This window comes from Oncorhynchus tshawytscha, unplaced genomic scaffold, assembly GCF_018296145.1.
Source record: "Oncorhynchus tshawytscha isolate Ot180627B unplaced genomic scaffold, Otsh_v2.0 Un_contig_10183_pilon_pilon, whole genome shotgun sequence".
Taxonomy (NCBI): domain Eukaryota; kingdom Metazoa; phylum Chordata; class Actinopteri; order Salmoniformes; family Salmonidae; genus Oncorhynchus; species Oncorhynchus tshawytscha.
Window position 1 is genome coordinate 83818 of NW_024609252.1, and position 25777 is coordinate 109594.

Below are 25777 nucleotides of genomic sequence, written 5' to 3' on the forward strand. Positions count from 1 at the left end.
CTGGTTCACACCATTAAATCAAATCAAATCAAATTTTATTTGTCACATACACATGGTTAGCAGATGTTAATGCGAGTGTAGCGAAATGCTTGTGCTTCTAGTTCCGACAATGCAGTAATAACGAGCAAGTAATCTAACTAACAATTCCAAAAAAACTACTGTCTTATACACAGTGTAAGGGGATAAAGAATATGTACATAAGGATATATGAATGAGTGATGGTACAGAGCAGCATAGGCAAGATACAGTAGATGATATCGAGTACAGTATATACATATGAGATAAGTATGTAAACCAAGTGGCATAGTTAAAGTGGCTAGTGATACATGTATTACATAAGGATGCAGTCGATGATATAGAGTACAGTATCAACGTATGCATATGAGATGAACAATGTAGGGTAAGTAACATTATATAAGGTAGCATTGTTTAAAGTGGCTAGTGATATATTTACATAATTTCCCATCAATTCCCGTGATTAAAGTGGCTGGAGTAGAGTCAGTGTCATTGACAGTGTGTTGGCAGTAGCCACTCAATGTTAGTGGTGGCTGTTTAACAGTCTGATGGCCTTGAGATAGAAGCTGTTTTTCAGTCTCTCGGTCCCAGCTTTGATGCACCTGTACTGACCTCGCCTTCTGGATGATAGCGGGGTGAACAGGCAGTGGCTCGGGTGGTTGATGTCCTTGATGATCTTTATGGCCTTCCTGTAGCATCGGGTGGTGTAGGTGTCCTGGAGGGCAGGTAGTTTGCCCCGGTGATGCGTTGTGCAGACCTCACTACCCTCTGGAGAGCCTTACGGTTGAGGGCGGTGCAGTTGCCATACCAGGCGGTGATACAGCCCGCCAGGATGCTCTCGATTGTGCATCTGTAGAAGTTTGTGAGTGCTTTTGGTGACAAGCCGAATTTCTTCAGCCTCCTGAGGTTGAAGAGGCGCTGCTGCGCCTTCCTCACGATGCTGTCTGTGTGAGTGGACCAATTCAGTTTGTCTGTGATGTGTATGCCGAGGAACTTAAAACTTGCTACCCTCTCCACTACTGTTCCATCGATGTGGATGGGGGTGTTCCCTCTGCTGTTTCCTGAAGTCCACAATCATCTCCTTAGTTTTGTTGACGTTGAGTGTGAGGTTATTTTCCTGACACCACACTCCGAGGGCCCTCACCTCCTCCCTGTAGGCCGTCTCGTCGTTGTTGGTAATCAAGCCTACCACTGTTGTGTCGTCCGCAAACTTGATGATTGAGTTGGAGGCGTGCATGGCCACGCAGTCGTGGGTGAACAGGGAGTACAGGAGGGGGCTCAGAACGCACCCTTGTGGGGCCCCAGTGTTGAGGATCAGCGGGGAGGAGATGTTGTTGCCTACCCTCACCACCTGGGGGCGGCCCGTCAGGAAGTCCAGTACCCAGTTGCACAGGGCGGGGTCGAGACCCAGGGTCTCGAGCTTGATGACGAGCTTGGAGGGTACTATGGTGTTGAATGCCGAGCTGTAGTCGATGAACAGCATTCTCACATAGGTATTCCTCTTGTCCAGATGGGTTAGGGCAGTGTGCAGTGTGGTTGAGATTGCATCGTCTGTGGACCTATTTGGGCGGTAAGCAAATTGGAGTGGGTCAAGGGTGTCAGGTAGGGTGGAGGTGATATGGTCCTTGACTAGTCTCTCAAAGCACTTCATGATGACGGATGTGAGTGCTACGGGGCGGTAGTCGTTTAGCTCAGTTACCTTAGCTTTCTTGGGAACAGGAACAATGGTGGCCCTCTTGAAGCATGTGGGAACAGCAGACTGGTATAGGGATTGGTTGAATATGTCCGTAAACACACCGGCCAGACCATTAGAGGGGTGATATAAGACTGATCTAGGACCAGTGTTAAACAGAGCTGAATGTCTGGTTCACACCATTAGAGGTGATATAAGACTGATCTAGGACCAGTGTTAAACAGAGCTGAATGTCTGGTTCACACCATTAGAGGTGATATAAGACTGATCTAGGACCAGTGTTAAACAGAGCTGAATGTCTGGTTCACACCATTAGAGGGGTGATATAAGACTGATCTAGGACCAGTGTTAAACAGAGCTGAATGTCTGGTTCACACCATTAGGGGTGATATAAGACTGATCTAGGACCAGTGTTAAACAGAGCTGAATGTCTGGTTCACACCATTAGAGGGGTGATATAAGACTGATCTAGGACCAGTGTTAAACAGAGCTGAATGTCTGGTTCACACCATTAGAGGGGTGATATAAGACTGATCTAGGACCAGTGTTAAACAGAGCTGAATGTCTGGTTCACACCATTAGGGGTGATATAAGACTGATCTAGGACCAGTGTTAAACAGAGCTGAATGTCTGGTTCACACCATTAGGGGTGATATAAGACTGATCTAGGACCAGTGTTAAACAGCATCACATTAAATTGTTGAATGTTTCTGTCGATTTGGAAGTTCTTGAAGTCTCCGTCATTCGTTGGGTGTTGTTACGGAGACGGATCCAATCTGATGATGATCAATATCAAAGATAAAACACAGCCGGTTCCTCTCCAGTCAGATAAAACACAGCCGGTTCCTCTCCAGCCGGTTCCTCTCCAGTCAGATAAAACACAGCCGGTTCGTCTCCAGCCGGTTCGTCTCCAGTCAGATAAAACACAGCCGGTTCCTCTCCAGTCAGATAAAACACAGCCGGTTCCTCTACAGTCAGATAAAACACAGCCGGTTCCTCTCCAGCCGGTTCCTCTCCAGTCAGATAAAACACAGCCGGTTCCTCTACAGCCGGTTCCTCTCCAGTCAGATAAAACACAGCCGGTTCGTCTCCAGTCAGATAAAACACAGCCGGTTCGTCTCCAGCCGGTTCCTCTCCAGTCAGATAAAACACAGCCGGTTCGTCTCCAGCCGGTTCGTCTCCAGTCAGATAAAACACAGCCGGTTCCTCTCCAGTCAGATAAAACACAGCTAGTTCCTCTCCAGTCAGATAAAACACAGCCGGTTCGTCTCCAGTCAGATAAAACACAGCCGGTTCGTCTCCAGCCGGTTCCTCTCCAGTCAGATAAAACACAGCCGGTTCCTCTCCAGTCAGATAAAACACAGCCGGTTCGTCTCCAGCCGGTTCCTCTCCAGTCAGATAAAACACAGCTAGTTCCTCTCCAGTCAGATAAAACACAGCCGGTTCGTCTCCAGTCAGATAAAACACAGCCGGTTCGTCTCCAGCCGGTTCCTCTCCAGTCAGATAAAACACAGCCGGTTCGTCTCCAGCCGGTTCCTCTCCAGTCAGATAAAACACAGCCGGTTCCTCTCCAGTCAGATAAAACACAGCCGGTTCCTCTCCAGCCGGTTCCTCTCCAGTCAGATAAAACACAGCCGGTTCCTCTCCAGCCGGTTCCTCTCCAGTCAGATAAAACACAGTCGGTTCGTCTCCAGCCGGTTCCTCTCCAGTCAGATAAAACACAGCCGGTTCCTCTCCAGCCGGTTCCTCTCCAGTCAGATAAAACACAGCCGGTTCCTCTCCAGCCGGTTCCTCTCCAGTCAGATAAAACACAGCCGGTTCCTCTCCAGTCAGATAAAACACAGCCGGTTCCAGCCGGTTCCTCTCCAGCCGGTTCCTCTACAGTCATCTTTCTCTCTCAATGGAAACATGATAAATGTGTGTATCTGGAACCAAATCCTAATGGCCGACGGGCTCTATATCTACCCACAATGCACGCTCTAATCACATCCATTGATTGACACATGCTATCTACAGTATCGTTCATCTTCTGAAGAAAAAAAGACGGTAGAGACCGAGGGGTGTTCCACATCTGAGTTTTATTGGTCTTGGGTTTCATTACATTAAACCGGTAAGGCAGAGGACAAACCAGTCAGTCAAACCGTTAAGGCAGAGGACAAACCAGTCAGTCAAACTGTTAAGGCAGAGGACAAACCAGTCAGTCAAACCGGTAAGGCAGAGGACAAACCAGTCAGTCAAACCGGTAAGGCAGAGGACAAACCAGTCAGTCAAACCGGTAAGGCAGAGGACAAACCAGTCAGTCAAACCGGTAAGGCAGAGGAGGAAACACAGTCAGTCAAACCGTTAAGGCAGAGGACAAACCAGTCAGTCAAACCGTTAAGGCAGAGGACAAACCAGTCAGTCAAACTGTTAAGGCAGAGACGGAAACACAGTCAGTCAAACCGTTAAGGCAGAGAAGGAAACACAGTCAGTCAAACTGTTAAGGCAGAGGACAAACCAGTCAGTCAAACCGTTAAGGCAGAGGACAAACCAGTCAGTCAAACCGTTAAGGCAGAGGACAAACCAGTCAGTCAAACCGGTAAGGCAGAGGACAAACCAGTCAGTCAAACCGTTAAGGCAGAGGACAAACCAGTCAGTCAAACCGTTAAGGCAGAGAAGGAAACACAGTCAGTCAAACCGTTAAGGCAGAGGACAAACCAGTCAGTCAAACCGTTAAGGCAGAGGACAGCAGAGAAGGAAACACAGTCAGTCAAACTGTTAAGGCAGAGGACAAACCAGTCAGTCAAACCGGTAAGGCAGAGGACAAACCAGTCAGTCAAACCGTTAAGGCAGAGACGGAAACACAGTCAGTCAAACTGTTAAGGCAGAGGACAAACCAGTCAGTCAAACCGGTAAGGCAGAGGACAAACCAGTCAGTCAAACCGTTTAGGCAGGGGACAAACCAGTCAGTCAAACCGTTAAGGCAGAGGACAGCAGAGAAGGAAACAGTCAGTCAAACCGTTAAGGCAGAGGACAGCAGAGAAGGAAACAGTCAGTCAAACCGGTAAGGCAGAGGACAAACCAGTCAGTCAAACCGTTAAGGCAGGGAACAAACCAGTCAGTCAAACCGGTAAGGCAGAGGACAGCAGAGAAGGAAACAGTCAGTCAAACCGTTAAGGCAGAGGACAAACCAGTCAGTCAAACCGTTAAGGCAGGGAACAAACCAGTCAGTCAAACCGGTAAGGCAGAGGACAAACCAGCCAGTCAAACCGTTAAGGCAGGGAACAAACCAGTCAGTCAAACCGGTAAGGCAGAGGACAGCAGAGAAGGAAACAGTCAGTTTTGCAGGTCAGCAGTCAAGTTTTCAAGATAAAGGATATTCAAGACGTATGATGATGTGGCAGGTGACATGAAAACATTTCATCTTGAAAACGGGTCTTTAAAGTTCCTCCAGACCAGGCATGGGGAACCCCCAGCGAAAGCCTCCACCTCCCCCTCAGCTCTGCTACCCTCTCCTGGTGCTTCCCCTCCCCTGCCAGGGCCTCCTTAAACTCCTTCAGGGTGGCCTTGGGCTGCAGAGAGGCCTGGATGTCCAGGGTCACCTGGATACCTGTAGGGAGAACGAGGGGTGAGAGGTCAAGGGGTTAGAGGTGGCCTTGGGCTGCAGAGAGGCCTGGATGTCCAGGGTCACCTGGATTCCTGTAGGGACAACGAGGGGTGAGAGGTCAAGGGGTTAGAGGTGGCCTTGGGCTGCAGAGAGGCCTGGATGTCCAGGGTCACCTGGATACCTGTAGGGAGAACGAGGGGTGAGAGGTCAAGGGGTTAGAGGTGGTCTTGGTCTGCTAGCTGGACATCTAGGGTCAGCACTATGTCTATAGACACAGAGGTCAGGGGTTAGGGGTGGCCTTGGTCTGCTAGCTGGACATCTAGGGTCAGCACTATGTCTATAGACACAGAGGTCAGGGGTTAGAGGTGGCCTTGGTCTGCTAGCTGGACATCTAGTGTCAGCACTATGTCTATAGACACAGAGGTCAGGGGGTTAGAGGTGGCCTTGGTCTGCTAGCTGGACATCTAGGGTCAGCACTATGTCTATAGACACAGAGGTCAGGGGTTAGGGGTCACCTCTGTGGATGAACTCTGCGACCTTCCTGAAGTCGTCTTCAACCATTCCTCTGGAGGTCAGAGCAGGAGAGCCGAACCTCAGACCGCTGGGACGCAACGCACTCTTATCACCTACACACACACACACACACACACACACACACACATTATGTATATACAGACAACTGGGACACAGAGCCCTCTCACCACCTACAGAGGACTGTGTCTGTTATCATATACAGACAACTGGGACACAGAGCCCTCTCACCACCTACAGAGGACTGTGTCTGTTATCATATACAGACACCTGGGACACAGAGCCCTCTCACCACCTACAGAGGACTGTGTCTGTTATCATATACAGACACCTGGGACACAGAGCCCTCTCACCACCTACAGAGGACTGTGTCTGTTAGTTACCTGGACAGGTGTTCTTGTTGCAGGCGATGGCAGCAGCTTCTAGAACCTTCTCAGCTCGTCCTCCGTCCGTCCCGTTGGGCCTCAGGTCCAGTAAGATCAGATGGTTATCAGAACCCCCTGGAGAACATTAACACAACCATAAAGCAACATTAGCACAACCCTACAGCAACATTAACACAACCCTACAGCAACATTAACACAACCCTACAGCAACATTAACACAACCCTACAGCAACATTAACACAACCCTACAGCAACATTAACACAACCATAAAGCAACATTAACACAACCCTACAGCAACATTAGCACAACCCTACAGCAACATTAACACAACCCTACAGCAACATTAGCACAACCCTACAGCAACATTAGCACAACCCTACAGCAACATTAACACAACCCTACAGCAACATTAACACAACCCTACAACAACATTAACACAACCCTAAAGCAACATTAACACAACCCTACAACAACATTAACACAACCCTACAGCAACATTAACACAACCCTAAAGCAACATTAACACAACCCTACAGCAACATTAGCACAACCCTACAGCAACATTAGCACAACCCTACAGCAACATTAGCACAACCCTACAGCAACATTAACACAACCCTACAGCAACATTAACACAACCCTACAACAACATTAACACAACCCTACAACAACATTAACACAACCCTACAGCAACATTAACACAACCCTAAAGCAACATTAACACAACCCTACAGCAACATTAGCACAACCCTACAGCAACATTAGCACAACCCTACAGCAACATTAACACAACCCTACAGCAACATTAACACAACCCTACAACAACATTAACACAACCCTAAAGCAACATTAACACAACCCTACAACAACATTAACACAACCCTACAGCAACATTAACACAACCCTAAAGCAACATTAACACAACCCTACAGCAACATACAGCAACAATAACACAACCCTACAGCAACATTAACACAACCCTACAACAACATACAGCAACATTAACACAACCCTACAGCAACATTAACAGAACCATACAGCAACATTAACACAACCCTACAGCAACATTAACACAACCATACAGCAACATTAACACAACCATACAGCAACATTAACACAACCATACAGCAACATTAACACAACCCTACAGCAACATTAACACAACCCTACAGCAACATTAACACAACCCTACAGCAACATTAACACAACCCTACAGCAACATTAACACAACCCTACAACAACATTAACACAACCATACAACAACATTAACACAACCCTACAACAACATTAACACAACATTAACACAACCCTACAGCAACATTAACACAACCCTACAACAACATTAACACAACATTAACACAACCCTAAAGCAACATTAACACAACCCTACAGCAACATTAACACAACCCTAAAGCAACATTAACACAACCCTACAACAACATTAACACAACCCTACAGCAACATACAGCAACATTAACACAACCCTACAGCAACATTAACACAACCCTACAACAACATATAGCAACATTAACACAACCCTACAGCAACATTAACACAACCCTACAGCAACATTAACACAACCCTACAGCAACATTAACACAACCCTACAGCAACATTAACACAACCCTACAGCAACATTAACACAACCCTACAGCAACATTAACACAGCCCTACAGCAACATACAGCAACATTAACACAACCCTACAGCAACATTAACACAACATTAACACAACCCTACAGCAACATTAACACAACCCTACAGCAACATACAGCAACATTAACACAACCCTACAGCAACATTAACACAACCCTACAGCAACATTAACACAACCCTACAGCAACATTAACACAACCATACAGCAACATTAACACAACCCTACAGCAACATTAACACAACCCTACAGCAACATACAGCAACATTAACACAACCCTACAACAACATTAACACAACCCTACAGCAACATTAACACAACATTAACACAACCCTACAGCAACATTAACACAACATTAACACAACATTAACACAGGTTACAGTCTGTTAACCAACCATGACATTATTGTCTCACCGGTGACGATCTTGTAGCCGTGGTTGATGAGGGCGTTGGCCATAGCTCTGCAGTTAGAGAGCACCTGGTACTGATACGCCTTAAACTCTGGGGTCAGAGCCTGCTTCAGGGCCACCGCCACACCTAGAGAAACATTAACACACACACACTAACCCTTAAACTCTGGGGTCAGAGCCTGCTTCAGGGCCACCACCTGGAGAAACATTAACCCTTAAACTCTGGGGTCAGAGCCTGCTTCAGGGCCACCACCTGGAGAAACATTAACCCTTAAACTCTGGGGTCAGAGCCTGCTTCAGGGCCACCGCCTGGAGAAACATTAACCCTTAAACTCTGGGGTCAGAGCCTGCTTCAGGGCCACCGCCACACCTAGAGAAACATTCACACACACACACTAACCCTTAAACTCTGGGTTCAGAGCCTGCTTCAGGGCCACCGCCACACCTAGAGAAACATTAACCCTTAAACTCTGGGGTCAGAGCCTGCTTCAGGGCCACCGCCACACCTAGAGAAACATTAACCCTTAAACTCTGGGGTCAGAGCCTGCTTCAGGGCCACCGCCACACCTAGAGAAACATTCACACACACACACTAACCCTTAAACTCTGGGGTCAGAGCCTGCTCCAGGGCCACCGCCACACCTAGAGAAACATTCATACACATTAACACACACACACTAACCCTTAAACTCCGGGGTCAGAGCCTGCTTCAGGGCAACCACCTGGAGAAACATTCATACACATTAACACACACACACTAACCCTTAAACTCTGGGGTCAGAGCCTGCTTCAGGTCCACCACCTGGAGAAACATTCATACACATTAACACACACACACTAACCCTTAAACTCCGGGGTCAGAGCCTGCTTCAGGGCCACCGCCACACCTAGAGAAACATTCACACACATTAACACACACACACTAACCCTTAAACTCTGGGGTCAGAGCCTGCTTCAGGGCCACCGCCACACCTAGAGAAACATTCACACACATTAACACACACACACTAACCCTTAAACTCTGGGGTCAGAGCCTGCTTCAGGCCCACCGCCACACCTAGAGAAACATTCATACACATTAACACACACACACTAACCCTTAAACTCTGGGGTCAGAGCCTGCTTCAGGGCAACCACCTGGAGAAACATTCACCCTTAAACTCTGGGGTCAGAGCCTGCTTCAGGGCAACCACCTGGAGAAACATTCATACACATTAACACACACACACTAACCCTTAAACTGGAGAAACATTAACCCTTAAACTCTGGGGTCAGAGCCTGCTTCAGGGCCACCACCTAGAGAAACATTAACCCTTAAACTCTGACATCGCAATACCCCATAATGACATCACACTACCCCATAATGACATCACAATACCCCATAATGACATCACAATACCCCATAATGACATCACAATACCCCATAATGACATCCCAATACCCCATAAGTATTCAGACCCTTCACTCAGTAGTATTCAGACCCTTCACTCAGTAGTATTCAGACCCTTCACTCAGTAGTATTCAGACCCTTCACTCAGTAGTATTCAGACCCTTCACTCAGTAGTATTCAGACCCTTCACTCAGTAGTATTCAGACCCTTCACTCAGTAGTATTCAGACCCTTTACTCAGTAGTATTCAGACCCTTTACTCAGTACTTTGTTGAAGCACCTTTGGCAGCGATTACAGCCTCGTGTCTTCTTGGGTATGATGCCACAAGCTTGGCACACCTGTATTTGGGGAGTTTCTCCCATTGTTCTCTGCAGATCCTCTCAAGCTCTGTCAGGTTGGACAGGGAGCGTCGCTGCACAGCTATTTTCAGGTATTTGTAGAGATGTTCGATCAGGTTCAAGTCTGGGCTCTGGCTGGGCCACTCAAGGACATTCAGAGACTTGTCCCAAAGCCACTCCTGCATCGTCTTGGCTGTGTGCTTAGGGTCGTTGTCCTGTTGGAAGGTGAACCTTCTCCCTAGTCTGAAGTCCTGAGCGCTCTGGAGCACATTTTCATTAAGGATTTCTCTGCACTTTGCTCTGTTCATTTTTCCCTCGATCCTGACTAGTCTCCCAGTCCCTGTAGCTGAAAAACATCCCCACAGCATGATGCTGCCACCACCGTGCTTCACCGTAGGGATGCTGCCACCACCATGCTTCACCATCATGGTGCCAGGTTTCCTCCAGACGTGACGCTTGGCATTCAGGCCAAAGAGTTCAATCTTGGTTTCATCAGACCAGAGAATCTTGTTTCTCATGGTTTGAGAGTCCTTTAGGTGCCTTTTGGCAAACTCCAAGCGGGCTGTCATGTGCCTTTTACTGAGGAGTTGCTTCCGTCTGGCCACTCTACTATAAAGGCCTGATTGGTGGAGTGCTGCAGAGATGGTTGTCCTTCTGGAAGGTTCTCTCATCTCTACAGAGGAAATCTGGAGCTCTGTCAGTGACCATCGGGTCTTTGGTCACCTCCCTGACCAAGGCCCTTCTCCCACGATTGCTCAGTTTTCCTGGGCGGCCAGCTCTAGGAAGAATTTTGGGGCTTCCAACCTTTTTCCATTTAGGTTTAACTTAACCTTTATTTAACTAGGCAAGTCAGTTATTTACAATGACGGCCTACCACAACCCGGACGAGGCTGGGCCAATGTGCGCCGCCCTATTGCACTCCCAATCATGGCTGGTTGTGATACAGCCTGGAATCAAACCAGGGTCTGTAGTGACGCCTCTAGCACTGAGATGCAGTGGCTTAGACCGATGCGCCACTCGGGAGTGATGGAGACCCACTGTGTTCTTGGGGACCTTCAATGCTGCAGATATTCTTTTGGTACCCTTCCCCAGATCTGTGCCTCGACACAATCCCGTCACGGAGCTCTACGGACAAATTGTTTTACCTCATGGCGTTTGCTCTGACGTGCACAAACATCTCAAGGATGATCAATGGAAACCGGAAGCATCTGAGCTCAATTTCAAGTCTCATAGCAAAGGGGCTGAATACTTATGTAAATAAGGTATGTTTTTATTCTAATTATACATTTGCCAACAATTCTAAAAACCTGTTTTCACTTTGTCATTATGGGGTATTGTGATGTCATTATGGAGCATCGTGATGTCATTATGGAGTATCGTGATGTCATTATGGAGTATCGTGATGTCATTATGGAGTATCGTGATGTCATTATGGAGTATTGTGATGTCATTATGGGGTATTGTGATGTCATTATGGAGTATCGTGATGTCATTATGGAGTATCGTGATGTCATTATGGAGTATCGTGATGTCATTATGGAGCATCGTGATGTCATTATGGAGTATCGTGATGTCATTATGGAGTATCGTGATGTCATTATGGAGTATCGTGATGTCATTATGGAGTATTGTGATGTCATTATGGAGTATCGTGATGTCATTATGGAGTATCGTGATGTCATTATGGAGCATCGAGTGTCGATTGAATAGGATTTTTTTAAATCAATCAATGTTAGAATAAGGCTGTAACGTAACAGAATGTGCACTGTATATTAGAACACCACACACACTGAGGTGTCCTGGCTACTGTACCTGTCATAGTGAGCTGTCCTGGCTACTGTACCTGTCATAGTGAGGTGTCCTGGTTACTGTACCTGTCATAGTGAGCTGTCCTGGCTACTGTACCTGTCATAGTGAGGTGTCCTGGTTACTGTACCTGTCATAGTGAGGTGTCCTGGTTATTGTACCTGTCATAGTGAGGTGTCCTGGCTACTGTACCTGTCATAGTGAGGTGTCCTGGTTACTGTACCTGTCATAGTGAGGTGTCCTGGTTACTGTACCTGTCATAGTGAGGTGTCCTAGCTACTGTACCTGTCATAGTGAGGTGTCCTGGTTATTGTACCTGTCATAGTGAGGTGTCCTGGCTACTGTACCTGTCATAGTGAGGTGTCCTGGTTACTTTACCTGTCATAGTGAGGTGTCCTGGCTACTGTACCTGTCATAGTGAGGTGTCCTGGTTACTTTACCTGTCATAGTGAGGTGTCCTGGCTACTGTACCTGTCATAGTGAGGTGTCCTGGTTACTGTACCTGTCATAGTGAGGTGTCCTAGCTACTGTACCTGTCATAGTGAGGTGTCCTGGTTATTGTACCTGTCATAGTGAGGTGTCCTGGTTATTGTACCTGTCATAGTGAGGTGTCCTGGCTACTGTACCTGTCATAGTGAGGTGTCCTGGTTACTTTACCTGTCATAGTGAGGTGTCCTGGCTACTGTACCTGTCATAGTGAGGTGTCCTGGTTACTGTACCTGTCATAGTGAGGTGTCCTGGTTACTTTACCTGTCATAGTGAGGTGTCCTGGCTACTTTACCGGTCATAGTGAGGTGTCCTGGTTACTGTACCTGACATAGTGAGGTGTCCTGGTTACTGTACCTGTCATAGTGTGGTAGTGAGGTGTCCTAGCTACTGTACCTGTCATAGTGAGGTGTCCTGGTTACTTTACCTGTCATAGTGAGGTGTCCTGGCTACTGTACCTGTCATAGTGAGGTGTCCTAGCTACTTTACCTGTCATAGTGAGGTAGTGAGGTGTCCTAGCTACTTTATCTGTCATAATGAGGTGTCCTAGCTACTTTACCTGTCATAGTGAGGTGTCCTGGCTACATTACCTGTCATAGTGAGGTGTCCTGGCTACATTACCTGTCATAGTGAGGTAGTGGGGTGTCCTGGCTACTTTACCTGTCATAGTGTGGTAGTGAGGTGTCCTGGCTACTTTACCTGTCATAGTGTGGTAGTGAGGTGTCCTGGCTACTGTACCTGTCATAGTGTGGTAGTGGGGTGTCCTGGCTACTTTACCTGTCATAGTGTGGTAGTGCGGTGTCCTGGCTACATTACCTGTCATAGTGAGGTGTCCTGGCTACATTACCTGTCATAGTGTGGTAGTGAGGTGTCCTGGCTACTTTACCTGTCATAGTGAGGTGTCCTGGCTACTGTACCTGTCATAGTGAGGTGTCCTGGCTACTTTACCTGTCATAGTGAGGTGTCCTAGCTACTTTACCTGTCATAGTGAGGTGTCCTAGCTACTTTACCTGTCATAGTGAGGTGTCCTGGCTACATTACCTGTCATAGTGAGGTGTCCTGGATACATTACCTGTCATAGTGTGGTAGTGAGGTGTCCTAGCTACTTTACCTGTCATAGTGTGGTAGTGAGGTGTCCTGGCTACTTTACCTGTCATAGTGAGGTGTCCTGGCTACTGTACCTGTCATAGTGAGGTGTCCTGGCTACTTTACCTGTCATAGTGAGGTGTCCTAGCTACTTTACCTGTCATAGTGAGGTGTCCTAGCTACTTTACCTGTCATAGTGAGGTGTCCTGGTTACTTTACCTGTCATAGTGAGGTGTCCTGGCTACTGTACCTGTCATAGTGAGGTGTCCTAGCTACTTTACCTGTCATAGTGAGGTAGTGAGGTGTCCTAGCTACTTTATCTGTCATAATGAGGTGTCCTAGCTACTTTACCTGTCATAGTGAGGTGTCCTGGCTACATTACCTGTCATAGTGAGGTGTCCTGGCTACATTACCTGTCATAGTGAGGTAGTGGGGTGTCCTGGCTACTTTACCTGTCATAGTGTGGTAGTGAGGTGTCCTGGCTACTTTACCTGTCATAGTGTGGTAGTGAGGTGTCCTGGCTACTGTACCTGTCATAGTGTGGTAGTGGGGTGTCCTGGCTACTTTACCTGTCATAGTGTGGTAGTGCGGTGTCCTGGCTACATTACCTGTCATAGTGAGGTGTCCTGGCTACATTACCTGTCATAGTGTGGTAGTGAGGTGTCCTGGCTACTTTACCTGTCATAGTGAGGTGTCCTGGCTACTGTACCTGTCATAGTGAGGTGTCCTGGCTACTTTACCTGTCATAGTGAGGTGTCCTAGCTACTTTACCTGTCATAGTGAGGTGTCCTAGCTACTTTACCTGTCATAGTGAGGTGTCCTAGCTACTTTACCTGTCATAGTGAGGTAGTGAGGTGTCCTAGCTACTTTATCTGTCATAATGAGGTGTCCTAGCTACTTTACCTGTCATAGTGAGGTGTCCTGGCTACATTACCTGTCATAGTGAGGTGTCCTGGCTACATTACCTGTCATAGTGAGGTAGTGGGGTGTCCTGGCTACTTTACCTGTCATAGTGTGGTAGTGAGGTGTCCTGGCTACTTTACCTGTCATAGTGTGGTAGTGAGGTGTCCTGGCTACTGTACCTGTCATAGTGTGGTAGTGGGGTGTCCTGGCTACTTTACCTGTCATAGTGTGGTAGTGCGGTGTCCTGGCTACATTACCTGTCATAGTGAGGTGTCCTGGCTACATTACCTGTCATAGTGTGGTAGTGAGGTGTCCTGGCTACTTTACCTGTCATAGTGAGGTGTCCTGGCTACTGTACCTGTCATAGTGAGGTGTCCTGGCTACTTTACCTGTCATAGTGAGGTGTCCTAGCTACTTTACCTGTCATAGTGAGGTGTCCTGGCTACATTACCTGTCATAGTGAGGTGTCCTGGCTACTGTACCTGTCATAGTGAGGTGTCCTGGCTACATTACCTGTCATAGTGAGGTGTCCTGGATACATTACCTGTCATAGTGTGGTAGTGAGGTGTCCTAGCTACTTTACCTGTCATAGTGTGGTAGTGAGGTGTCCTGGCTACTTTACCTGTCATAGTGAGGTGTCCTGGCTACTGTACCTGTCATAGTGAGGTGTCCTAGCTACTTTACCTGTCATAGTGAGGTGTCCTAGCTACTTTACCTGTCATAGTGAGGTGTCCTGGTTACTTTACCTGTCATAGTGAGGTGTCCTGGCTACTGTACCTGTCATAGTGAGGTGTCCTAGCTACTTTACCTGTCATAGTGAGGTAGTGAGGTGTCCTAGCTACTTTATCTGTCATAATGAGGTGTCCTAGCTACTTTACCTGTCATAGTGAGGTGTCCTGGCTACTGTACCTGTCATAGTGAGGTGTCCTGGCTACATTACCTGTCATAGTGAGGTGTCCTGGATACATTACCTGTCATAGTGTGGTAGTGAGGTGTCCTAGCTACTTTACCTGTCATAGTGTGGTAGTGAGGTGTCCTGGCTACATTACCTGTCATAGTGTGGTAGTGGGGTGTCCTGGCTACTTTACCTGTCATAGTGTGGTAGTGCGGTGTCCTGGCTACATTACCTGTCATAGTGTGGTAGTGAGGTGTCCTAGCTACTTTACCTGTCATAGTGTGGTAGTGCGGTGTCCTGGCTACATTACCTGTCATAGTGTGGTAGTGAGGTGTCCTAGCTACTTTACCTGTCATAGTGAGGTGTCCTAGCTACTTTACCTGTCATAGTGTGGTAGTGAGGTGTCCTGGCTACATTACCTGTCATAGTGTGGTAGTGGGGTGTCCTGGCTACTTTACCTGTCATAGTGTGGTAGTGCGGTGTCCTGGCTACATTACCTGTCATAGTGTGGTAGTGAGGTGTCCCTAGCTACTGTACCTGTCATAGTGAGGTGTCCTAGCTACTTTACCTGTCATAGTGAGGTGTCCTAGCTACTTTACCTGTCATAGTAAGGTGTCCTGGCTACATTACCTGTCATAGTGAGGTGTCCTAGCTACTTTACCTGTCATAGTGTGGTAGTGAGGTGTCCTGGCTACATTACCTGTCATAGTGAGGTGTCCTAGCTACTTTACCTGTCATAGTGAGGTGTCCTAGCTACATTACCTGTCATAGTGAGGTGTCCTGGCTACATTACCTGTGGTAGTGAGGTGTCCTAGCTACTTTACCTGTCATAGTGTGGTAGTGAGGTGTCCTGGCTACATTACCTGTCCTAGTGTGGTAGTGGGGTGTCCTGGCTACTTTACCTGTCATAGTGTGGTAGTGCGGTGTCCTGGCTACATTATCTGTCATAGTGAGGTGTCCTAGCTACTTTACCTGTCATAGTGAGGTGTCCTGGCTACATTACCTGTCATAGTGAGGTGTCCTAGCTACTTTACCTGTCATAGTGTGGTAGTGAGGTGTCCTGGCTACATTACCTGTCATAGTGAGGTGTCCTAGCTACTTTACCTGTCATAGTGAGGTGTCCTAGCTACATTACCTGTCATAGTGAGGTGTCCTGGCTACATTACCTGTCATAGTGAGGTGTCCTAGCTACTTTACCTGTCATAGTGAGGTGTCCTAGCTACATTACCTGTCATAGTGAGGTGTCCTGGCTACATTACCTGTGGTAGTGAGGTGTCCTAGCTACTTTACCTGTCATAGTGTGGTAGTGAGGTGTCCTGGCTACATTACCTGTCCTAGTGTGGTAGTGGGGTGTCCTGGCTACTTTACCTGTCATAGTGTGGTAGTGCGGTGTCCTGGCTACATTATCTGTCATAGTGAGGTGTCCTAGCTACTTTACCTGTCATAGTGAGGTGTCCTGGCTACATTACCTGTCATAGTGAGGTGTCCTAGCTACTTTACCTGTCATAGTGTGGTAGTGAGGTGTCCTGGCTACATTACCTGTCATAGTGAGGTGTCCTAGCTACTTTACCTGTCATAGTGAGGTGTCCTAGCTACATTACCTGTCATAGTGAGGTGTCCTGGCTACATTACCTGTCATAGTGAGGTGTCCTGGTTACTGTACCTGTCAGTGTGGTAGTGAGGTGTCCTAGCTACTTTACCTGTCATAGTGAGGTGTCCTGGCTACTTTACCTGTCATAGTGTGGTAGTGGGGTGTCCTGGCTACTTTACCTGTCATAGTGTGGTAGTGGGGTGTCCTAGCTACTTTACCTGTCATAGTGTGGTAGTGAGGTGTCCTGGCTACTGTACCGGTCATAGTGTGGTGTCCTGGCTACATTACCTGTCATAGTGAGGTGTCCTGGCTACATTATCTGTCATAGTGAGGTGTCCTAGCTACTTTACCTGTCATAGTGAGGTGTCCTGGCTACATTACGTGTCATAGTGAGGTGTCCTAGCTACTTTACCTGTCATAGTGTGGTAGTGAGATGTCCTGGCTACATTACCTGTCATAGTGAGGTGTCCTAGCTACATTACCTGTCATAGTGAGGTGTCCTGGCTACATTACCTGTCATAGTGAGGTGTCCTGGTTACTGTACCTGTCAGTGTGGTAGTGAGGTGTCCTAGCTACTTTACCTGTCATAGTGAGGTGTCCTAGCTACTTTACCTGTCATAGTGTGGTAGTGGGGTGTCCTAGCTACTTTACCTGTCATAGTGTGGTAGTGAGGTGTCCTGGCTACTGTACCTGTCATAGTGTGGTGTCCTGGCTACATTACCTGTCATAGTGTGGTAGTGAGGTGTCCTGGCTACTGTACCTGTCATAGTGAGGTGTCCTGGTTATTGTACCTGTCATAGTGAGGTGTCCTAGCTACTTTACCTGTCATAGTGAGGTGTCCTGGCTACTTTACCTGTCATAGTGAGGTGCCCTAGCTACTTACCTGTGTTAGTGCGGTTGTGAGGTTTCCTAGTTAATATCCACCTTAGAGATGTCTGTGTAGGTGCCTGTATATAAAGCCAATATACAGTGCCTTGCGAAAGTATTCGGCCCCCTTGAACTTTGCGACCTTTTGCCACATTTCAGGCTTCAAACATAAAGATATAAAAACTGTATTTTTTGTGAAGAATCAACAACAAGTGGGACACAATCATGAAGTGGAACGACATTTATTGGATATTTCAAACTTTTTTAACAAATCAAAAACTGAAAAATTGGGCGTGCAAAATTATTCAGCCCCTTTACTTTCAGTGCAGCAAACTCTCTCCAGAAGTTCAGTGAGGATCCCTGAATGATCCAATGTTGACCTAAATGACTAATGATGATAAATACAATCCACCTGTGTGTAATCAAGTCTCCATATAAATGCACCTGCACTGTGATAGTCTCAGAGGTCCGTTAAAAGCGCAGAGAGCATCATGAAGAACAAGGAACACACCAGGCAGGTCCGAGATACTGTTGTGAAGAAGTTTAAAGCCGGATTTGGATACAAAAAGATTTCCCAAGCTTTAAACATCCCAAGCAGCACTGTGCAAGCGATAATATTGAAATGGAAGGAGTATCAGACCACTGCAAATCTACCAAGACCTGGCCGTCCCTCTAAACTTTCAGCTCATACAAGGAGAAGACTGATCAGAGATGCAGCCAAGAGGCCCATGATCACTCTGGATGAACTGCAGAGATCTACAGCTGAGGTGGGAGACTCTGTCCATAGGACAACAATCAGTCGTATATTGCACAAATCTGGCCTTTATGGAAGAGTGGCAAGAAGAAAGTTATTTCTTAAAGATATCCATAAAAAGTGTTGTTTAAAGTTTTCCACAAGCCACCTGGGAGACACACCAAACATGTGGAAGAAGGTGCTCTGGTCAGATGAAACCAAAATTGAACTTTTTGGCAAAAATGCAAAACGTTATGTTTGGCGTAAAAGCAACACAGCTCATCACCCTGAACACACCATCCCCACTGTCAAACATGGTGGTGGCAGCATCATGGTTTGGGCCTGCTTTTCTTCAGCAGGGACAGGGAAGATGGTTAAAATTGATGGGAAGATGGATGGAGCCAAATACAGGACCATTCTGGAAGAAAACCTGATGGAGTCTGCAAAAGACCTGAGACTGGGACGGAGATTTGTCTTCCAACAAGACAATGATCCAAAACATAAAGCAAAATCTACAATGGAATGGTTCAAAAATAAACATAACCAGGTGTTAGAATGGCCAAGTCAAAGTCCAGACCTGAATCCAATCGAGAATCTGTGGAAAGAACTGAAAACTGCTGTTCACAAATGCTCTCCATCCAACCTCACTGAGCTCGAGCTGTTTTGCAAGGAGGAATGGGAAAAAATGTCAGTCTCTCGATGTGCAAAACTGATAGAGACATACCCCAAGCGACTTACAGCTGTAATCGCAGCAAAAGGTGGCGCTACAAAGTATTAACTTAAGGGGGCTGAATAATTTTGCACGCCCAATTTTTCAGTTTTTGATTTGTTAAAAAAGTTTGAAATATCCAATAAATGTCGTTCCACTTCATGATTGTGTCCCACTTGTTGTTGATTCTTCACAAAAAAATACAGTTTTTATATCTTTATGTTTGAAGCCTGAAATGTGGCAAAAGGTCGCAAAGTTCAAGGGGGCCGAATACTTTCGCAAGGCACTGTAGGTGTCCAGAGAAGTGCCTGTACCTGCGATGGCGTGGTTGTGGGGTCCTCCCTGTAGTCCTGGGAACACTGCCTGGTTGATGAGAGACTCCAGATTATACAGAGTCTCCTTTCCCTTAGGGTCCACACTACGTATTCCTGGAGGACAGGGACACAGAGAGAGACCAGCATGATTGTTACGGATACAGTTATCCTGTGTGTGTTTCTTTTCTCTCCTTCTCCCCTCACAGGTGAACATCATCACTCCCCAATCAGTCACCAATCAATCATCAATCAGAAGACACACCTCCCCCTGTTTCCTACCCTATCACAGTTCCTTTCCCTTGGTTTAAAAACCCCATCAGTTGTTTGCTCTAGAGCTCAATCTGTCTGTAAATGCCATGTCTGTAGATCTCTGTGTTTCACTCTCTCTTTGTGTCTTAACCTCTCTTTTGTTTGAGCACCTCCATAGCACTTTGTCATCACCTGTGAGTATTGTTTTTGGTTATGGTGTTTGTTTGTTGCTGGTGGGAAAAGGGGGAAACCAAGACAAGTCGCCCATGGGCATACACTACCCGTAGGTGAACTTTGTTAAATACACTAGTTAGAACTGGGCGGACCACCCACTGTATTTTTGGTTAGTTAGCTGTTGTTAAAATAGGCTAGTCTAGCTTAGGGGTGTTTTGGATGCTTATTGTTTCTTTCCTTGGGTCCAGCTCAGCCCCTTTTCCTGCTCCCCCATTACCGTGTTTTATTAATAAACCCTGAGTTTGACGGTATATTTCAGTTGTCGTATTATAATTATAATTATAATTCTAATTATATGTTGTATTATAATTTGCATGAGTTGTTACGGGTCTCATTACCATCCCCCTAGACTGTCGGGCCAAAAGGGATTCGTAACAATGATACACACACTAAACCCCACAGAGAGAGAGACCAGCATGATACACACACTAAACCCCACAGAGAGACCAGCATGATACACACACTAAACCCCACAGAGAGAGACCAGCATGATACACACACTAAACCCCACAGAGAGAGAGACCAGCATGATACACACACTAAACCCCACAGAGAGAGACCAGCATGATACACACACTAAACCCCACAGAGAGAGACCAGCATGATACACACACACACACACTAAACCCCACAGAGAGAGACCAGCATGATACACACACACACACTAAACCCCACAGAGAGACCAGCATGATACACACACTAAACCCCACAGAGAGAGACCAGCATGATACACACACTAAACCCCACAGAGAGACCAGCATGATACACACTAAACCCCACAGAGAGAGACCAGCATGACACACACTAAACCCCACAGAGAGAGAGACCAGCATGATACACACACTAAACCCCACAGAGAGAGAGACCAGCATGATACACACACTAAACCCCTCAGAGAGAGACCAGCATGATACACACACTAAACCCCCAGAGAGAGAGACCAGCATGATACACACACTAAACCCCACAGAGAGAGAGACCAGCATGATACACACTAAACCCCACAGAGAGACCAGCATGATACACACACTAAACCCCACAGAGAGAGAGACCAGCATGATACACACACTAAACCCCACAGAGAGACCAGCATGATACACACACTAAACCCCACAGAGAGAGAGACCAGCATGATACACACACTAAACCCCACAGAGAGACCAGCATGATACACACACTAAACCCCACAGAGAGACCAGCATGATACACACACTAAACCCCACAGAGAGACCAGCATGATACACACACTAAACCCCACAGAGAGACCAGCATGATACACACACTAAACCCCACAGAGAGACCAGCATGATACACACACTAAACCCACAGAGAGAGAGACCAGCATGATACACACACTAAACCCCACAGAGAGAGAGACCAGCATGATACACACACTAAACCCCACACAGAGAGAGACCAGCATGATACACACACTAAACCCCACAGAGAGACCAGCATGATACACACACTAAACCCCACAGAGAGACCAGCATGATACACACACTAAACCCCACAGAGAGACCAGCATGATACACACACTAAACCCCACAGAGACCAGCATGATACACACACTAAACCCCACAGAGAGAGAGACCAGCATGATACACACACTAAACCCCACAGAGAGAGAGACCAGCATGATACACACACTAAACCCCACAGAGAGAGACCAGCATGATACACACACTAAACCCCCAGAGAGAGAGACCAGCATGATACACACACTAAACCCCACAGAGAGAGAGACCAGCATGATACACACACTAAACCCCTCAGAGAGAGAGACCAGCATGATACACACACTAAACCCCACAGAGAGAGACCAGCATGATACACACACTAAACCCCACAGAGAGAGACCAGCATGATACACACACTAAACCCCACAGAGAGACCAGCATGATACACACACTAAACCCCACAGAGAGACCAGCATGATACACACACTAAACCCCACAGAGAGACCAGCATGATACACACACTAAACCCCACAGAGAGAGAGACCAGCATGATACACACACTAAACCCCACAGAGAGACCAGCATGATACACACACTAAACCCCACAGAGAGAGAGACCAGCATGATACACACACTAAACCCCTCAGAGAGACCAGCATGATACACACACTAAACCCCACAGAGAGAGAGACCAGCATGATACACACACTAAACCCCACAGAGAGAGAGACCAGCATGATACACACACTAAACCCCACAGAGAGAGACCAGCATGATACACACACTAAACCCCACAGAGAGAGAGACCAGCATGATACACACACTAAACCCCACAGAGAGAGAGACCAGCATGATACACACACTAAACCCCACAGAGAGAGAGACCAGCATGATACACACTAAACCCCACAGAGAGAGACCAGCATAATACACACTAAACCCCACAGAGAGAGACCAGCATGATACACACACTAAACCCCTCAGAGAGAGACCAGCATGATACACACACTAAACCCCACAGAGAGAGACCAGCATGATACACACTAAACCCCACAGAGAGACCAGCATGATACACACACTAAACCCCACAGAGAGAGACCAGCATGATACACACACTAAACCCCACAGAGAGACCAGCATGATACACACACTAAACCCCACAGAGAGAGAGACCAGCATGATACACACACTAAACCCCACAGAGAGAGAGACCAGCATGATACACACTAAACCCCACAGAGAGAGACCAGCATGATACACACACTAAACCCCACAGAGAGAGACCAGCATGATACACACACTAAACCCCACAGAGAGACCAGCATGATACACACACTAAACCCCACAGAGAGACCAGCATGATACACACACTAAACCCTCAGAGAGAGACCAGCATGATACACACACTAAACCCCACAGAGAGACCAGCATGATACACACACTAAACCCCACAGAGAGAGAGACCAGCATGATACACACACTAAACCCCACAGAGAGAGAGACCAGCATGATACACACACTAAACCCCACAGAGAGAGAGACCAGCATGATACACACACTAAACCCCCACAGAGAGAGAGACCAGCATGATACACACACTAAACCCCACAGAGAGAGAGACCAGCATGATACACACACTAAACCCCACAGAGACCAGCATGATACACACACTAAACCCCACAGAGAGAGACCAGCATGATACACACACTAAACCCCACAGAGAGAGACCAGCATGATACACACACTAAACCCCACAGAGAGAGAGACCAGCATGATACACACACTAAACCCCCAGAGAGAGAGACCAGCATGATACACACACTAAACCCCACAGAGAGACCAGCATGATACACACACTAAACCCCACAGAGAGACCAGCATGATACACACACTAAACCCCACAGAGAGACCAGCATGATACACACACTAAACCCCACAGAGAGAGAGACCAGCATGATACACAAACTAAACCCCACAGAGAGAGAGACCAGCATGATACACACACTAAACCCCACAGAGAGAGAGACCAGCATGATACACACACTAAACCCCACAGAGAGAGAGACCAGCATGATACACACACTAAACCCCACAGAGAGACCAGCATGATACACACACTAAACCCCACAGAGAGACCAGCATGATACACACACTAAACCCCACAGAGACCAGCATGATACACACACTAAACCCCACAGAGAGACCAGCATGATACACACACTAAACCCCTCAGAGAGAGAGACCAGCATGATACACACACTAAACCCCACAGAGAGAGACCAGCATGATACACACTAAACCCCACAGAGAGAGACCAGCATGATACACACTAAACCCCACAGAGAGACCAGCATGATACACACACTAAACCCCACAGAGAGAGACCAGCATGATACACACTAAACCCCACAGAGAGACCAGCATGATACACACTAAACCCCTCAGAGAGACCAGCATGATACACACACTAAACCCCACAGAGAGAGACCAGCATGATACACACTAAACCCCACAGAGAGAGAGACCAGCATGATACACACACTAAACCCCACAGAGAGACCAGCATGATACACACACTAAACCCCTCAGAGAGAGACCAGCATGATACACACACTAAACCCCACAGAGAGAGAGACCAGCATGATACACACACTAAACCCCACAGAGAGAGAGACCAGCATGATACACACACTAAACCCCACAGAGAGACCAGCATGATACACACACTAAACCCCACAGAGACCAGCATGATACACACACTAAACCCCACAGAGAGACCAGCATGATACACACACTAAACCCCTCAGAGAGAGACCAGCATGATACACACACTAAACCCCACAGAGAGAGACCAGCATGATACACACTAAACCCCACAGAGAGAGAGACCAGCATGATACACACACTAAACCCCACAGAGAGAGAGACCAGCATGATACACACACTAAACCCCACAGAGAGAGACCAGCATGATACACACACTAAACCCCACAGAGAGACCAGCATGATACACACACTAAACCCCACAGAGAGACCAGCATGATACACACACTAAACCCCACAGAGAGAGACCAGCATGATACACACACTAAACCCCACAGAGAGACCAGCATGATACACACACTAAACCCCACAGAGACCAGCATGATACACACACTAAACCCCACAGAGAGAGAGACCAGCATGATACACACACTAAACCCCACAGAGAGAGACCAGCATGATACACACACTAAACCCCACAGAGAGAGACCAGCATGATACACACACTAAACCCCACAGAGAGAGACCAGCATGATACACACACTAAACCCCACAGAGAGAGAGACCAGCATGATACACACACTAAACCCCTCAGAGAAAGAGACCAGCATGATACACACACTAAACCCCACAGAGAGAGACCAGCATGATACACACACTAAACCCCACAGAGAGAGACCAGCATGATACACACACTAAACCCCACAGAGAGACCAGCATGATACACACACTAAACCCCACAGAGAGACCAGCATGATACACACACTAAACCCCACAGAGAGACCAGCATGATACACACACTAAACCCCACAGAGAGAGAGAGACCAGCATGATACACACACTAAACCCCACAGAGAGACCAGCATGATACACACACTAAACCCCACAGAGAGAGACCAGCATGATACACACACTAAACCCCACAGAGAGACCAGCATGATACACACACTAAACCCCACAGAGAGAGAGACCAGCATGATACACACACTAAACCCCACAGAGAGAGAGACCAGCATGATACACACACTAAACCCCACAGAAGACCAGCATGATACACACTAAACCCCACAGAGAGACCAGCATGATACACACACTAAACCCCACAGAGAGAGACCAGCATGATACACACACTAAACCCCTCAGAGAGAGAGACCAGCATGATACACACACTAAACCCCACAGAGAGAGACCAGCATGATACACACACTAAACCCCACAGAGAGACCAGCATGATACACACACTAAACCCCACAGAGAGACCAGCATGATACACACACTAAACCCCACAGAGAGAGAGACCAGCATGATACACACACTAAACCCCACAGAGAGACCAGCATGATACACACACTAAACCCCACAGAGAGAGACCAGCATGATACACACACTAAACCCCACAGAGAGAGACCAGCATGATATACACACTAAACCCCACAGAGAGAGAGACCAGCATGATACACACACTAAACCCCACAGAGAGAGACCAGCATGATACACACACTAAACCCCACAGAGAGACCAGCATGATACACACACTAAACCCCACAGAGAGACCAGCATGATACACACACTAAACCCCACAGAGAGAGAGACCAGCATGATACACACACTAAACCCCACAGAGAGACCAGCATGATACACACACTAAACCCCACAGAGAGAGACCAGCATGATACAC

General features: G+C 47.2%; 1 protein-coding gene across 1 annotated transcript; it reads right to left on the reverse strand.

Annotated features, from left to right (window-relative positions):
- Positions 1 to 5359: 5359 nt before the first annotated feature.
- On the reverse strand, positions 5360 to 19507 carry LOC121844484 (serine hydroxymethyltransferase, cytosolic-like; the record flags this gene model as incomplete). Its single annotated transcript, XM_042314631.1, has 5 exons — positions 5360 to 5475; positions 5810 to 5920; positions 6209 to 6325; positions 8280 to 8402; positions 19394 to 19507. Coding segments are annotated over 5 exons (566 nt in total), but the record flags the coding sequence as incomplete, so codon positions are not given.
- Positions 19508 to 25777: the final 6270 nt, after the last annotated feature.